Source organism: Ochlerotatus camptorhynchus, unplaced genomic scaffold (assembly GCF_037179485.1).
Source record: "Ochlerotatus camptorhynchus isolate MF236.1 unplaced genomic scaffold, CSIRO-AGI_Acam_v1.1 ptg000046l, whole genome shotgun sequence".
Lineage (NCBI taxonomy): Eukaryota > Metazoa > Arthropoda > Insecta > Diptera > Culicidae > Ochlerotatus > Ochlerotatus camptorhynchus.
Window position 1 is genome coordinate 1,205,842 of NW_027040537.1, and position 17,508 is coordinate 1,223,349.

A 17,508-nucleotide genomic window follows, 5' to 3' on the forward strand; every position below is an offset into this window, starting at 1 on the left:
GAATTCATTTCAGATTTCCTTTTGAGTTTCACTCCTTTCCTTGGAATTCTACTCACATTGAAAGTCTTCTAAGAATTCATTGGCATTTCTACTCACAAATTCCTTAGATTTCTTCTCATAATTTGTTTGGCAAACTCTCCTGAATTTATTTTCCGAATTCCTTTGAAGATGTCGTGGAGTTATTCTCAGATTTAATTGTACTCCTTCTTTTAGTATTAAAAAAAATAAAATTCAAAGATTTATGCTCCGAACTTGTTTTCCCCCACAAACTTTATGAAATTATCCTCATAATACCCTTGGAATTTTCCTTTGAAGTTCACAGGAGTTGTGCTCCTCAGAAATTCTTAAGAATTTTCAATAAAAATTACTTTCAATTCAATTCAGGGTCACTTTTTAGTCACCATTTTTATAACTATAAATCACTATTTAGTCACTTAAAGAAATATAACATGGTCACTAAAATCACTATTTTTGACAGCAGTGATGGCTACCAGCCCTGATTATACCTACACTGCAGTAAAGGTCCACTTAACATTCACCTGAAAAGGAACCTAGATATTATCCATCGTACTTTTCAGGTGAAAATTAAGTGTTTTGGGAATGACAATCTGATCCATGTGATTTGTATAGAAATCAAGTCATTTTCACGTTAATTTTATCGAAATAGGTTTCACTTAAAAGCTACAGGAATTTTCAAGTAAATGTATGTAACTGGATTTTAAAGGAATACTCAAGTGAAAAGGTGGCAGATTTCATGTTAATGTTCATTTTTTTATTAAATGTATAATAAACAATGCATTCAAGTTTAGGCAGGCCAGGAAAAACAGTTCAGTGATATTCGATGTTGTTCAATTATAGATAGGAGGATAATTTCGTCCGTAAATTTAGTTTCATTTTTTTATTAGATTACAATTCACTCTATCTCACAGATTTCCATTTTCATTAATCAGATTTTTGTTGTTGCTGTTGATTAACATTGTGCTTTCCTTGCTGTTCAATGAGTTTATAGTCACTATTTTCTATATGAAATAATGGAAACAGGAAACTAACTATTGCTGCATTGACATCATCAAATATCGATTTAACTTCCGTTTGTCAATGTCGATGTCGATTGAGATTTGAGGAGCTCAAACAATCTGATTTCGGATTCTGTAATTTAATTTTGGATTTGATAAATAAGGATTACATTATTAATATTAAACTTCAAGTAGACTGGGCTGGAGATCTGAATTTGTCCACAAATTTGTTTTTGTCGTTTCACTGAACTTATGAATAAGCAAAGAAAATGTTCACTTCACACGAATGCGAATTCGTAAAAACTACGTAAATTTCACATCACTTTCATCAGTATGACACTTCAACTCGACCAGTCAATTCAGTTGAATTCATTACCATTGAACACTGTGGAGTGAAAATTTCAAATTTTGCATCAGTCTAATGGACACCGAAAACGATCATGCAAAACTAAACCCATCTTATTCACGAGATTCCACCGTGCAAAGTAAAATCAACGGTAAAAAATGTAATAACCATCAGCGAAAAAACCTTGCTCCAAACAGAGAACCCAACTTCCAAACGCACAAAAACTGCAAATTCAGCTGTTTGATGCCATGACGATAAAAGTGCACCTTTTCCATACATGCGGCAATTTACCTACACGATAGAAGTGTATGCCAACCACGCAAATGAAATACAATTCAGTGCCAACATTTCAAAAGGGCGAAATTGTTTTTTTTTCAAAGCTTTTATTTGCGATGAATGGGTGGTTGAAGTCATTGCAGTTTCGCCCTAATGAAATGTTGACACTGATTTTATTAGGTTCGCTTTATTGTTTGTATCGTTTTCTCCTGCCGTCGGCAACAGCTACAAATGCACTCTCCCTCTCTCTCCGTCCTTCTCTTCTACCCTGGACCACAGGTTTTCTGTTTCAATTTGCCGCCAATAAATTACATTTGGTTGCAAATTTTGCACATCGCTTTTTTGTTTTAGTAAGCTCCTTATTTCAGAAGAAAAATCTAATTTCTTTTCTCCCTCCGGTCGTTTTTTTTTCAGGACAATTTAAATATCGGTAATCCAATTACCAGTAGTGGTGCGAGGGTTGCCACCCTCAGTCAGTGCAACAGAACAAACAGGCAGAAGTGAACGGAGCAACCGCCGACAAAGCCGTCGACCTTGGCTGCCATGACGACGGTGAAAAGCACGCCGCCGGTGGAATCGAAACCACCCGGCAAGTCACCGCTGTCGTCGTCGTCCTCTTCAACCTCCTCGTCGGATTCGGACGATGGGTCGGATTCGTCGTCCGATTCCGACTCCTCGTCGGTGGCTTCGACGAGCAAAACCAGCAGCAAGCAGAGCACCGACAAGCAGCAGCAATTTAGCGTCATGAGGTAGGTACAGAGCAGGCTCAAAGACTTATTTGAGTAATTGAATCGATTCTTGAGCTGGGTTTCATTTGGGAATGAAGACTTTAATTCTTTTTTTTTTAATTTACCCCGAATTTCAGTAGATCCGTGAACTGCCCATAATCGCAAGTCAGTCCCATATGTAAAAAACTGGAAATGAGAAAACGGCGTTCAAAGATTTTTCAAGTTTTCTGATTTGACACTTATGTTGGAGGGATAAATTTAATAATAAACGTACAATGTGATAGAATGTATCTATGTTTACCCAAAAATATTGGAAAAATATCGTAAAATTTTAATTTCATGGCCAAAATCTGAGTGGGGCTGACTTGCGATTACATTTAACGTGAATGAGAAAAATAACCGCAAGTCAGTAACAATTCCATGACGATGCTGCATTAGTTTAGCACAGCATTGAACAGTAGAAAGATACCATGGTCCTATAGAACGTTATTGAATGTTTCTGGATTTGCTCCGGTGGTTCCAGAGAAATGGCCGAAACATACTCCGGTGAGTATGGGTCTTCATCAGACAAGAGCTTTTCATAAACGTGCCAAACCCACCATGCGATAAATCAATTTACATGAGAATTCAAGAATAAGATCAATAAGAGTCATGATGAGTGACCAGCACCATGTTGGCCTCACCCGGACATGTTCCGGGTATCCCCGGGGAAGTGGTAAATCCGTTTTAAATCAAAATCCATAAAGCGATACATCAAATCACATGATAATTCAAAGCCATATCGATTGGCGGTCAAACTGAGTATCGTAAGAACTATATTGGCCACATCCGGACAGGTTCCAGATACCATAGGGGAAGTGAATCTCATGATGCGATGTGTTGTCTAACATTTCTAACATATTTTTTTCTAATGGGACTGACTTGCGGTTGCTTTTCGCTGTGGGACAATTTGACTTGGTATTGTTTTTCAATTTTCTTGAACAAACCACCTTTTTTCAATAGCACATCTCTGATGGGACTGACTTGCGATTACCGGCAGAGAAATTCATTCAAGTCATGAAAATTGTTCAGCGTGAAATCTTGGATCTTGATATTCAACCTTCTGTCATTCATCATTGCTACATATAAGGTCTTCTTCTTCCTGGGAAGCGAATTGCCTTTTGTTTCTGCTTTCTCCCATTCCTTCCGTTCCTTAATGGGAAGCTTATCCAACAACCATCGCTCTGTTCTTCACCCTGTTGCCATTGTCGTAGCTAATGGGGGTGCCAGGGAGGCAGGCCCCCTCCAGAATTATCTAGGCCGCCCCTCCAGATAAATTGTCTAGCTACGCCAATGCCTGTTGCTTTTCGATGTTCTATTTTTTATCTTCCTTTTCATGCTGTTTCCGGGCCCTCCATTTGGGTTAGGAGTTCATCTGGTGCCCCTCCATCTTGCATACGAAGCACTTGTTTTTGATCCCATAGTAGAATTTGTTCCCCTTCTGATTGAAGAAATGAAGAGAAGAGGGAATCTCCCTTCTCACGTCTATATACCCAATTCGTGCACCGGTGCGTATCAGGGGCCTCCCTTAGGTCAGTCGGTAAAGGTGCAGCTATAAAGGATGACCATGCTGGCAGCGGCTGGGTTTGATTCCCGGTTCGGTCTAGAAATTTTTCGGGTTGGAAATTTGTACTTGCCCCGCAATAATGCTATTGCAAAAATGGTGCAGGCTTAATATAGGGCTTATATATAGGAGGAATGGATGAAAGGTGTCGTATGCCCAATCTACAAAAAGGGCGACAAGTTGGATTGCTGCAACTACCGTGCGATCACACTGCTGAGCGCCACCTACAAGGTACTTTCACAAATTCTATGCCGCCGCTGTCACCATTTGCAAGAGAGTTCGTGGGGCAATACCAGGCGGGATTCATGGGTGCCCGCGCTACCACGGACCAAATTTTCGCGATTCGGCAGGTGCTGCAGAAATGCCGCGAATACAACGCGCCCACACATCATTTGTTCATCGATTTCAAATCCGCATACGACACAATCGATTGAGCTCATCTATGGCAGATTATGCACGAGTACGGATTTCCGGATAAACTGACGCGATTGGTCAAGGCGACGATGAATCGAGAGATGTGCGTTGTTCGAGTATCGGGGACACTCTGGAGTCCCTTTGAATCTCGAAGGGGGCTACGACAAGGTGATGGACTTTCGTATCTGCTATTCAGAGCTGGAATAGACACGAGTGGCACGATCTTCAGGAAGTCCATCCAGCTTCTTGGCTTCGCCGATGACATTGACATCATGGCACGGAACTTTGAGACGATGGCGGAAACGTACATCAGGCTGAAGAGGTTCTAGGGAAGTCAATGTTAGCCTCCCACCCCGAGTTCAGATTGACGGTGACGAAATCGAGGTGGTCGATGAGTTCGTGTATTTGGAGAGACCTGGACTATGCTCGTGAGAAACCAACGCGCGCCCTTGGTGTTTTCGAACAGAAAGTGTTGCGTACCATCTACGGTGGAGTGCACCACGAATTGCTCCAGCTGCTGGGACAACCATCAATCGTACACATTGCAAAAATTGGGCGACTACTGTGGGTTGGGCGCATCGTAAGAATGCCGCACGACGACCCAGTGAAAATGGTGCTCGAAAGCGACCCAACACCCAAAAAGAAAAAGAGGTGCGCAGTGGGCAAGGTGACCAAGTAAAAGGGACCCTTCGCAGACTACTAGTTTGGCGAAGTAAGGCAATAGATCGAGTAGAGTGAAGACGACTTCTTCGGACAGCAGAGGATAACAAGGCCTTAGCCTGATTGGTAAGCAAAGGCAAGTATGTTCCCGTATTCAGTCTGTTTTTCTTCAAGCATTGAGATTCTTTGCCCAATCACAGACGCTATATGCAACAATTGTCGATGGTCATCATTGAGATCCTGTAGTAACTTTCACGTAAGCTTTATTCACTGCGACCGCTACTTGCAAATCTAATATGGCCTATTGCAAAAGAACATCACTGTGTACAGGTACCGTACTGAAAAGTTCAATACTACGTTTCAGTGAAGTTTATCGCATCAAATCATCACGCATGTTCAGAGGCTTGCTGCAAATTCAATTCGTCCAGCATCCCCAATTGACATCATCAGCCATCAAATATCTTCCATGTCGTTCCTTAAGGTGTTCCTTCACTCGATTGAGTGCCGCTATTGATTCTGCACCTGATCGATCTGTTGTCTGGGAGCGAAGCAATTGGCTTTCGACTAAGTGTTGACACTGCATCAGAATACTTATCTAGTCTAGTCTAGTCTAGTCTACACATACACAGCCAGTACTTGAAAGAATCCTGGAAAATGATACATCTATCATTTTTCTTGTCATTATTAATGCTTGCTGCACATCAAGGATGTGAAACAAACAATAAAGCGGCCAGGCCTACTGTGTAGCGTTAAGTTAATTTTTGTGGAAGTGAATGTTTACCATGTCTACTTAATAAGTATAGACAGTGGTTAACATTTAATCCACAGGTAATCAAAGAGCGGGGACATACCGTACCAACCGCTCCGTATGCAGGATTTGAAAATAGGCTATATAAATCGTTGGGAGTGACAGAGCTAAGAAAGTTAATGTACACTCCTTGATTGTCCGATCTCCTGGGATGGAACACAGGTATTTACCCCTTGTGTTCGAGCGTACAGTCCTCCCTCCGTACAAGCGTGGACGGCACCGCCAACCCACTGCCATCCCTCAATCGATCCAGCCGACCTCAGTCGAAGGACAACAGAGAGCGGTGTGCGGACGTAACCTATACGGAGGGAATGCTGTATTCGCCTAGGTTATAGCGCCCTTGCTCGCTACCATTTTCTTCTAGCGGTTGGGACCTGAGCACTAACTCTTGTCCTAGCCCTATATGGCATATGGTTATAGCGCCATTACTCGCTTTCTGAAAAGAGAAGAAGGGAAGGGAAGGAGAGGAAAAGGACTTGGGAAAAGGAAATGCGGAATTCCTTTCCTCATTAGTATTTGTATCGTCAACTTTTATGAAAACTATAATATAATATTAATATAATATAATATAATATAATATAATATTTTCCATGTCGTTCCTTAAGGTGTTCCTTCACTCGATTGTGTGACGCTATTGATTCTGCACCTGATCGATCTGTTGACTGGGAGCGAAGCAATTGGCTTTCGACTAAGTGTTGACACTGCATCAGAATACTTATACAACATTACTGTTACATCCTTCGTCACCCAGTTCCAGAGTGTATGTCTGTCAACCTTGGAGGGCATAGTGCTCCGCTTGCTAATTTTATCGTGGAAAACCATAAACTTATCACGATCTCATCTGGAAAAAACAACACCACGATGAATAAATTTTGAGTAATATTGCCAATTTTTTTCCAGCGATTTCTTCCACAGAGCCTCCGGAAACGAGTTCAAAAAAACTGTGACATATAAACCGATATTGTTCGCCGTTTTCCTTAGATTCACGCGATAGCTTGTTTAGGTCAGTAAGAAAGCTTCGTTTCCCCGATTTGTTTACCTTTCGCTGAAATTGAACTGTTTCATTGCCAATTAACCACTTCATTCGAGCACTTAAAATGACGTTTCCTACCACTCGAACTTTGAAATAAAACATTATTTTGAGATTTTTCCTTCTAGAACCTCGAGAAAAGTAGCCAAAATTTGTGCGTTTCATAAGGGCATCTTTAGCGGCGATCCAATTGGTTGGTTTGGTCTAAAATTTTGGAACAGACCCAGACCGAGCCCTTGCACTGGTGGTCTATATTTTGTTTTAAACTACTTCTAAAATGTAATTTTTCTAAACCAGTATAATTCTCGATCTATTTTGAACTGATTTGGATCAAGGCAAGCACTGTTCCAAACTAGTTTGACAGCTGTCGCACACGAGATTTTGTTTTGTTTTGTTTCGTTGTTGGGGTTTTTTCTGCAACACAAACCGATTTAGTTCCTCGATTTTCTAAGAAACGTGGGCGGAACAATCGAGTGACATTGGTGTAGTTCCAGCTCTATCACGCTATCGGTGCTGCTGTTGCTGCCGGCCCTGTCGTCGCAGCTGCGAAAGGATCACAAGGGAAACATTCGGACGCTTCTGTTCTGCAGAATTTTTTCGGGCATGTTATGGAAGCTCCCAGGGAAGTGGCCAGTTGCTGACTTGGTCCAAAACTCATCATGTGGCACATCAAATTACATTAGATTTCAAAAGCAATATCAATGGCAGTCAAATATAATGCACAGAATCATGTTGACCCTATCGGATATGTTCCGGGCACCTCCAAGGAAATGGCCAGTTTCTGATTTAATCCAAAACCCATCATGATCCACATAGCAAATCACATTAGATTTCAAAACCAAGATCAATGGAAGTCAAATAATGTGGCCAGGACCACCTTTCTTACTTCCAGGCATCTTTCAGCAACCCCTAGGGAAGTGACTAGTTTCTGATATGGTCCAAACTCTGTGATTTGATAAATACAATCTCACAGAAATTGAAAAACAAGATCAGTTTAAGTCAAATATGGTGTCCAGATCCACATTGGCCACATTCTGGTATGTTCCGGGTACCCCCAGATAATTGTCCAGTTTCTGATTAGGGCCAAAACCCAACACGCAACAACATACCAGACAAATTTCAATAAATACAGGTTTTTATTATTATTTCACTGGGAAGCACGAGAAGCAGGAGGACGAGCAGTTCAAGGCTTTTTGTTAAAGCCGTACATGAATCCCGGCGACAGCCATCGGAGGTCAATTTCACGGTAATTGCCGGATAAAAACCGTGTACGAATGCGCAAGAGATTAAAAAATGGCTGACCACGGATGTGAGTTGGTTATTACTCGGGTTTTGACGTTTGTAATAGAACGGCCAAAAATAGACCAACTGGTGCGTACGCACACAGTTTGATCTATTTTGGCTTGATCTTTTAAATTTTAGCTGGTTCAAATGTGACATAAATTTGGATCTAGATCAGACCACCGCTAAAGATGCCCTAAAAAATAGAAATAAAGGTGGTCCAGTTTTATGAAATCGCTGGTAGAAAGTCACGCCAAAACTGCTTGACAAAGTGGTAAATTATAGCTATTAAAATGTTAAATTTATTCATCCGTTTTGATGGTCCAGGTTCTGTAGGCGGATCTCCAGGACTCTCATAATCATTCTGGCTATCAAAAACATGGTGCCCTTCGAATTCATCAAGGAATTCCACGTCGTGTTCGATGGCATAGCTTGAATTACATTGATCTTCGGTTAGTTTTGAGGTGGCTGTATCATCACCATCAGGATAAGATGAAACAGTGGGTCGATTTTCCGAAACTGTAACGTTCAATCCGTCAGTAACACCGTTGCCATCGTCGGCATTGCAGAAAAACTTTCTCCTGTGTTCAGGTTTCCACGAAACGCGTATTCTTTTGTTGAATCGTTCATTTTTCAGTTTTCCCGATTCCGAGTAGTAGCGAACACAACATACATGGGCCGGGACCAGCGGCTTTACTTCCCTTCCGAAGGAAGACGTGACCAGAGATTTTTATGCCTCAGAAAAATCCCACCGACCTCGGCTGGGATTGGACCCAGACCCATTGGGGTGAGAAAGCAGTCACGCTTACCACTACACCACCGGCGCCGGCTCAAAATCGATTTGATTGGAACGGAGTCGCTTTTTTTTATTCATTTTATTTATTTGTAAGGCTCAACTGTCGAAATCAACTCTACGGAGCCAATAGTCTAGGGAATAAGTTTACAATTCATTAAAGGGTGATACGGTCAAAATTTGGTCAAGGGAAAACGCGTGTAAATCGGTGAAATCGTTTATTTAAAAAATCAAATTAAATTTCCTTTTCAAGTTCAATTAGTATAAAATTCAGGAAAAATATTCAGTTAGGCTTCCGCTTTTCCAAATCCGAATTGCCGGGCCTTACGCTTGACCCCTGCCATCAGATTTTGTACAGCCACCTTGTCCACCTTCTTCGCCGCAGAAAGCCAGTTTGCCTTGAACTGCTGCTCGCCCTTAGCAGTTTTTTTTTGTCTTCTTTAGGTTCCGCTTGACAATAGCCCAGTATTTCTCAATTGGGCGGAGCTCTGGCGTGTTGGGAGGGTTCTTGTCCTTGGGAACCACCTGCACGTTGTTGGCGGCGTACCACTCCATGGCCTTTTTACCGTAATGGCAAGATGCCAAATCCGGCCAAAACAGTACGGAACAACCGTGTTTCTTCAGGAAAGGCAGCAGACGTTTATTCAAACACTCTTTCACGTAAATTTCTTGGTTGACAGTCCCGGAAGCTATGAAAATGCTGCTTTTCAAGCCACAGGTACAGATGGCTTGCCAAACCAGATATTTATTTGCGAACTTTGACAGTTTCATGTGCTTGAAAACATCTGCTACCTTTCCCCTTCCTTTTGCCGTATAAAACTCCTGTCCCGGAAGCTGCTTGTAGTCGGCTTTGACGTAGGTTTCGTCGTCCATTACCACGCAGTCAAACTTCGTCAGCATCGTCGTGTACAGCCTCCGGGATCGCGCTTTGGCCGTCGTATTTTGTTTATGATCGCGATTTGGAGTCACTACCTTCTTGTAAGTCGATAGTCCGGCTCGTTTTTTGGCTCGATGCACGGTTGTAGACGATACACCCAGCTTATTTGTGGCATCTCGAAGAGAGAGGTTAGGGTTTCGCTTGAAACTACCGGCAACTCTCTTTGTCGTCTCAGCGGCTTCCGGTTTTCGATTTCCCCCCGATCCAGACTTCCTGGCTGTCGACAAACGTTCCCCAAACACTTTAATTACATTTTTAACGGTTGATTTGGCAACTTTTAGCGATTTTGCCAACTTTGCGTGCGAGTAGCTCGGATTTTCGCGATGCGCGAGCAAAATTTTGATACGCTGCTCTTCTTGCTTGGACGGCATTTTGACAACTGAAGAGTGAATTCCAAAATCAAAATAGGAGCAAAATTCTACACACACATACCTTCAAAATGAGGGGTGTTCAGGTTTTTTAAATGCAAAATTGAAAGAAATACGTCAAGTTGATATTGACCAAATTTTGACCGTATCACCCTTTAGAATTAAAAGTTATTCGGATTCAGGGCCGAAGCGTGGTGAGTTGGGGCGTAAAGTGGTGAATTTTCACTGGCGTGCTTCTGTAGTTTTTGTTGTTCTTTGATCAGTTTGGTGTGTATTTTCACGTGCTCTGTCCAATTTCCAACTGTTTGTTTGTGTCGCTGCTGGTAGTGTAGGACCGTCTGTTTCTGTTGATTATTCTGCTGCCCTCCTTTATCCACTTCTAAGTCCAGGGTCGTAATTGGAGCTACAACTGCATCCTTTTCTTATTCTGCTTCTTTTTCTTCTTCTTCTTCTAGCATCTCTATTTCGAGTTCTACTGTCTGTTTGTCCGAAGTACTCGTTCCTGCGAGAACGGCAGCAAATGTGTTGTTTTTTCGCCCAGCACCTTCTTCTGTTTCTCCTGTCGATTTGTTCTTCCTCTTTCCGCATGCATTTTTTTGGCGAAACAGCGAAACTATTACATCATTATTTCGTACATCAGCTTGAATTACGTTGATCAATATTACATTTTTTTTACATGTGTATGTCTATTGAGTAGTCCTTTAGTTTTCTACTAACGTAGCATTAACCAGATTAAAATAAAATGCTCCATTTGCAAAATAAAAGAATTTTAAGATTGCACTCGTTTACCTCACCGTGTAAAATTTTGAAACCATCATCCCTCTCATAGCTCTTCTATTCTCCACTAGTGCCAACTTTGATTTGCCAATAGAGATTGCTAAAGTATGATTGTGTTAGTGATTTGTTTTTATCGGGAAATTTTTTCGCCATGAAGTTTTTTTTTTCTCCCGATGAAAACATTTTGCGTATTCGTTATACGTGACGTAGTGTGCGTACGATAAACGTCAGCAATCTCTATAGGCATTTTTAATAGAAACTAAGCGATCGATTCAACCTCTGGTGGTGAATATGAGAACGCCAAAAAGAGTGTTGTGAGCAGAATTTCTTTCCGAGAGACATTGGAAGCGGAACACTTTTTCACTTTTCCTGATAAATTGATTCATCTTAAATGCTCAAAAACTTGATCTATAGTTGAAAAATTTAATTCTGCATCGTTTTTGCAAGGATTCTGCTAGTGTACAGGAATATTTTTGTTGAGGAAAATGCAAAATTCCATCGATGTGCTTCAGCTTACTCCGATCCCTCGATTCTTCTACCACCTTGATAGCAGATTGGTTGTCCTCAAAATATAGAACAGGTGTCTTTATCTGGAAAGCCAACTCGGTGAGAAGCCGCACAATCCATATTCCTTCGCAAGTGGCTTCACAAAGAGCTATCAACTCAGCCTCTGTTGACGAAAGCGATACAGTCCGTTGTATTCTGGTCGCCCATGTTGTTGTACATCCGAATACTTTGAATAAGTATCCTGAAACTGATCGCCGGTCGACAATGTCATTCGCCCAATCGGCATCACAATACGCCACCAGGAAAGCTGCACTATCATCTCCGTTGTATTCCAGTCCGACATCCACTGAGCCCTTGACATACCGCAACACACGTTTCAAATATGTCCAATGTTCCTCTGTCGGACAGCTTTGGAATTGGCTAAAATAGTTAACCGCAGCTGACAGATCTGGACGAGTGGTTAACGTTACATACATCAAGCAACCTATTAACTCCCTGTATGGCTTCGACGTACGCTGCGATTCCTCTCCTTTCTCCAGTCGAAGGCGACTATCCATCGGAAAGGAACTTGGCTTGCACTCGGACATGTTGAACCGTGCTAGCGGATCCAGTAGATACCTTTGTTGGCTAATCCGCAGAACTCTCCGCTCAATGGCCCTTGTAATTCTCATACCAAGGAAACTCGTCACCTCTCCAGAATCCGTCATATCGAACTCCTTCGACAATGAACTCTTTACCGCTAGAATCTCCTTCAGCTCGTGTCCAATCACCAAAATATCATCCACGTACAGGATCAAGAAAATCTTCATTCGTCCATCGCCACGTACATACAAACACTGGTCACCATTCGTTCTCCGGAATCGAAGCTGTGTGACGAAACGGTGGAACCTATTGTTCCACGCTTTCGAAGCCTGCTTGAGACCATAGAGAGATCGATTCAGTCGGCAGACTAGACCATCTCCGCGCTTGAACCCCTCAGGGGCTGAGCCATGAATATTTCCTCGGTCACATCTCCATTGAGGAACGCTGTCCGAACGTCCATTTGATGGACCAGCATTCGCTCCTGATTGGCGACAGCTAGCATCATCCTCAACGTGTCCAACTTCGCGACCGGCGAGTAGGTCTCGGTATAGTCAAACCCGAATCGTTGGCTGAAGCCGCGCGCAACCAATTGAGCTTTGTATCGATCTGGTTCCTGGCCTTCTCCAGGTTTGATCCGAAAAACCCACTTACACGTGATTGCCTCTCGCTCTTTCGGAAGCTTCATGAGCGTCCACGTTTTATTCTTCAGCAGCGAGTTCATCTCCTCCTAGACAGCTACTTTCCACTTCGATCAGTCGGGTCTCTTCTTCAATTCAACAATAGTACTTGGCAAGTTTCCGACGTACTCCATAGCACCGAGAGCGAAACCGGCGAACGTCATATCATAGTCCTTATGCCACCCAGGTGGCCGGCGATTGCGACCAGATGGCTCAGAACCATGAGACTGCTCTTCAACTTCCTCTTCTCCGATCAAGCTATCGAAAACATCGGACTCTTCGTTGCTTTCACCTTCGCCTGGTTGCTCCTGATCTACGATCTGTTCATCATCACTGTCACCAAGCTCCTCATCAAAACGACCACCATCATCGTCAGCTTCAGCAAACGAATCAACCGGAATCCGAACTGTCTTAATTAATCTGGTCGGCCTCTGCTCGATGTTGATGTTTTGAACGTTTTCGTCGATGACAACATCACGAACTGTTACGATTGATGGGTATCCCAAATACGGTAGCCATTTATGCCATACCCGACGAACATACCCTTCCAGGCTTTCTCGTCAAGCTTTCGTCGGTGCTCCTTCGAAATATGGCAATAAGCCGAAGAGCCAAACACCCGGAGCTTCGAAACGTCAGGCTTTCTATCTTCCCACATTTCGAACGGTGTCATCCCGTCGCCAATAGCCCTTGCTGGACTTCTGTTTGTCAGGAACGCAGCGGTCTGCACCGCCTCTCCCCAGAACGCACGATCAACTCCAGAATCAAACAACATCGAACGGGCTTTCTCCTCCAACGTTCGATTGATTCGTTCGGCGACGCCGTTCTGTTCCGGCGTGTAAGGTACCGTATACTCCAGCTTGATGCCTTTGCCCTTGCAGAAAGATCGCAACTCCTTGCTGACATATTCTCCGCCATTGTCAGAACGCAACCGAGAAATCATCACCCCGAACTTTGCTGTCATTTCCGCTTCGTACTGTTTAAAGCAACCTGCTACTTCATCTTTTGACCGGATCGGAAACACCACAGTAAACCGCGTCCAGTCATCGATAAAAGTTGTGAAGTACCTGTCACCATCCCAACCAGTTGGTGTTACTGGCCCACAGACATCGGAGTGGACCAGCTCCAGAACCCGACTCGAACGTCGCTCCTCTCGCAGAGTGGATGGATTTCTGGTTTGCTTCGCTGCCATGCACGGTTCGCAAATAACCGAAGATTTGTCACCGCTGTAACCCTTCATGCCTTTCACCATGCCATTCTTCATCAAGCTCGACAGGTTGCTCTCGCCAAGATGGCCGTAGCGGCGGTGCCACAATTCCGTCGCCTTGCAAATCTTCCCCGAAAAATATACAGCATCGCACTCATCTTGTGTGTAGAAGTTTAACACGTAGAGTTTCTCGTTCCTTTGACCAGTAGCCACGACCACCGAATCCTTCAGAATCTCAACCTTGCCTTCTTGAAACACCACCTTCATTCCAGCCGATTCGATCTTGCTCATCGAGAACAAGTTGCACCGTGCCTCCGGAATGTAGACAACACCAGTCACAGTTGCATCGATAGTTTTATCGCCGATCACCGACACAACGGGAACGTCGCCGGCATATTTTGCCGTCACCCATTCACCACTCTTCGCTACGGCAATCTTCATGGGTTGGTCAAGCTCCAGTTTCGAGAAAAGCTTTCTGTCGTTACAGATGTGTTCGGTGGCCCCCGAATCAATTCGGATTTTGTTTTCCTGGCACAGCGACGCTTGGCTATCCGTGAGGAACATCACACCGCTTTTCTTGCCCTCCGCAACGTGAGCACTAGACTTACCGGAGGATTTGTTTTCAACTTTCTTCCTCTCAGGACAGTCAGCAAGCTTATGTCCCTCCTTCTGGCAACCAAAACATCTGAAGACTTTCTTCTTTTGCTTTTGTTTGCGACCTGCACTTCCAGAAAACGCCGCCGAGTCGTTCTTCGCCTCTTTGACATCCGATGCTGCTCCTTTCCGCTTGATTTCCTCGTCGAGAAGACGGCATTTTACGAAGTCCATCGTCAGCTGTTCTTCCGGTTGGGATTCAATCGAAGTGACAACAGCATCGTACTGCGATCCGAGCGAAAGCCACAATCGACACACGACATCGATATCATCGATCTGTCCTCCAGCATTCTTGTACATCCGCATCATTCGGTCAAATTGCACGAAATGCTCCTGCAGCGATCCAGACGTGTACCGTAACTCATGCAGTTGCCGATTCAGATGCATCCGCTTCGCCACACTCTTCCGTTCGAAGATTTTCACATCTGCTTGGGGGTTGTTTTTCCTTGCAGGTGCTCCAACTGATCGTCGTGAATCCGAGAGACGATCATTGATTTGCAGTGTTTCTCCTTCTTCTGCCGTTTCTCCAGGGCTTTCATCTTCTGTTGCTGCACTTCCGCCGTGTCCGCATCTTCGATTTTCAATTCCGCCACATTCTCAATTTCGTTCTCGATGCATTCCACCAAGTCGAACTCCTCCAACAAGGTCAGCATACGAAATTTCCATGCGGGGAAATTCGTCCCGTCGAACAACGCCACGCGATGGCAGACTTCCTTCTCGTCGCCAATTCTTTGCACTCGAAATAACGACCGAAAAACTTACAATCCGACCGATCCGCGACCAGGAACCGTTCCTGGGCCCATAACCTAATGGGCAGAAGGACTTTCGAAAAGAAAATACGCCGATTTATAGTGGAAAATGCGAAAGAAAAACTTGTATTAACTTGCTTACAGTTGTTCGATTGTTTTTGTTTTTTACATGACTGACAGAAGCACTCGTGGTGCGAAATACATTCATAATGTGATTTAGGCAGAAGGCTCATAAATTATACCCTAATACCCTCTACGTTGCGTTGGTGGTGCTTTAAAAAGGTCTATTGTTTTGATGAATCTGTAACTGTCACTTGACTTTCATCATCATTGCGCCTATATTTTGACAGCTTGGTCAAACATAATAATATGTCGTTTTCGTTTTTGCAGTATAGCTACACCGGTGCTACACTGCCGTACACCGGGTGTAGGTATAGGATGCACCCTTGTTTACAAACAAATGATGTTGAGCTATCAAAGACTGGCGCTTATTCCTGCTTACACTACACCGGTGCTACACCGCAAAAACGAAAACGACAATAGCTAACGATGTTTGAGGATTTTTCGTGGAAGGAACAATATCCATAAAAATTTAAACTTTAGTTAAGTTGAACGTATGTTGGGCTTATTGGGTTTTCTCGGTTTTCTCCTGTTACTATTAAAATTCCTGAATATTTTCAGATTTTCCCAGTTCGCTGGCCACCCTGCACTAATAAACATTTTCAAGATACCTTAGTTCAGTATTTTACATTTATGATGTGATTTTTGATATCCTGGGGTTTTGAAAAATTACTTAAAATATAATAAATCGAGATACCAGATTTGAAAAAAATGCGGTTACAACTTACAAAACCCGAACTAAAATTGGAGTTGTATAACTTGAGAAAATGGATCTCGGATTTGTACAAATTTTCAATATTCGTAAGCATTGAAATGTTTAAAATTTCGAACCCACCAAGATCCCGAGTATGCTAAACTTATGACAAAATTCGATATAACAGTGTTTGCAGAGAACAACTAATGCGTTGGATTTTGAGATGTACTTTCCTTGTTTCATTCATTGGTGTAACACCAATAGAGTTGCAACCTTGAATTATTACCTTATTCCAAAAGCCATCTGACTCACCAAACCACGGTAATCCAAACATTTGAATTGATTTGGGAGATGCACTGCATCTAACCAAATCAATGCAATTAATAAACCAATTAAAGATTCGCATTAACACATGTTTGGTTTGCGACGGGTGGTGGTTTCCATTATCCGCATTGTATCAACATGAATATTTGTCACTGCAGTGTGCTTGTTGATAATTAAATCATAGCCTCTGGTCATGTTCCGCTCCGCTCGATGGTGAACCTGCAAACCAAAGTGCATAACTCTTCCCCCCCCCCCCTCCATTGACCATGATTTCTTCGACTGATAATCACGGTTATGACCACGACACAAATCAAGCGGATAAACTGTTTTCTGTTGCGGTACCCCGAAGCATTCGTGAATTAATTTGATAAATTGGCGAAACTATTCAAAGCATCCTTCCGATAACGGTTTGCATTTTCCTCTTTGCAGTTCGGACAGTGCTGGTTTGCGGATGAAAATCGCCATACCGCGTAGCAATCAATCCAACTCCACACCTACGCCATCTCCTTCGGGTGGCGGCGGATCGAACCGTCCAGGTTCGTCGGCAAGCGACGTACTAAACCGGGCTATAGCGTCGACGCCCACTGCCGCAGCGGCTAGTCCAGTTCCAACGGCAACGACGACACCGACGACGACGACGACGACGGCGGCGGTGACAACGGCGACGACGACGACGACGACCAGCGAAGGTAAGTCCACTCAACAGACGGACACTGTATCCCCTACGAAAAAGAAGACCAGAAAGAGCAGCAAGAGCGAATCCAGTTCGGAGACTTCGTCGTATTTCTCGAACTTGAGCGACAGCGATAGCGACAGTAGCAGCTCGGACAACCACAACAGCGGAGGAAAGCGGGGGAACAGTTCTTCCGGAAGCGGACAGAAGAAGCAAAAGTTTATCAAACGGAAGAAGGTAAGTTGTCGGGATTGTGACTACAAAGCCAAGACACTAACGGTACTTCC

At 43.4% G+C, this 17,508-nt stretch overlaps 1 protein-coding gene across 2 annotated transcripts in view; it reads left to right on the plus strand.

The window, feature by feature from the left end:
• Positions 1-17,508, plus strand: part of ash1 (histone-lysine N-methyltransferase ash1) — a 44,468-nt gene that overhangs the window by 17,420 nt on the left and 9,540 nt on the right. For both annotated transcript variants that reach the window (XM_065238978.1, XM_065238979.1), the window contains exons 2-3: positions 2,053-2,387; positions 16,978-17,458. In XM_065238978.1, the coding sequence (XP_065095050.1) occupies positions 2,182-2,387; positions 16,978-17,458 (687 nt within the window). In that variant the 5' untranslated portion in view covers positions 2,053-2,181. The remainder of the gene's footprint in view (positions 1-2,052; positions 2,388-16,977; positions 17,459-17,508) is intronic.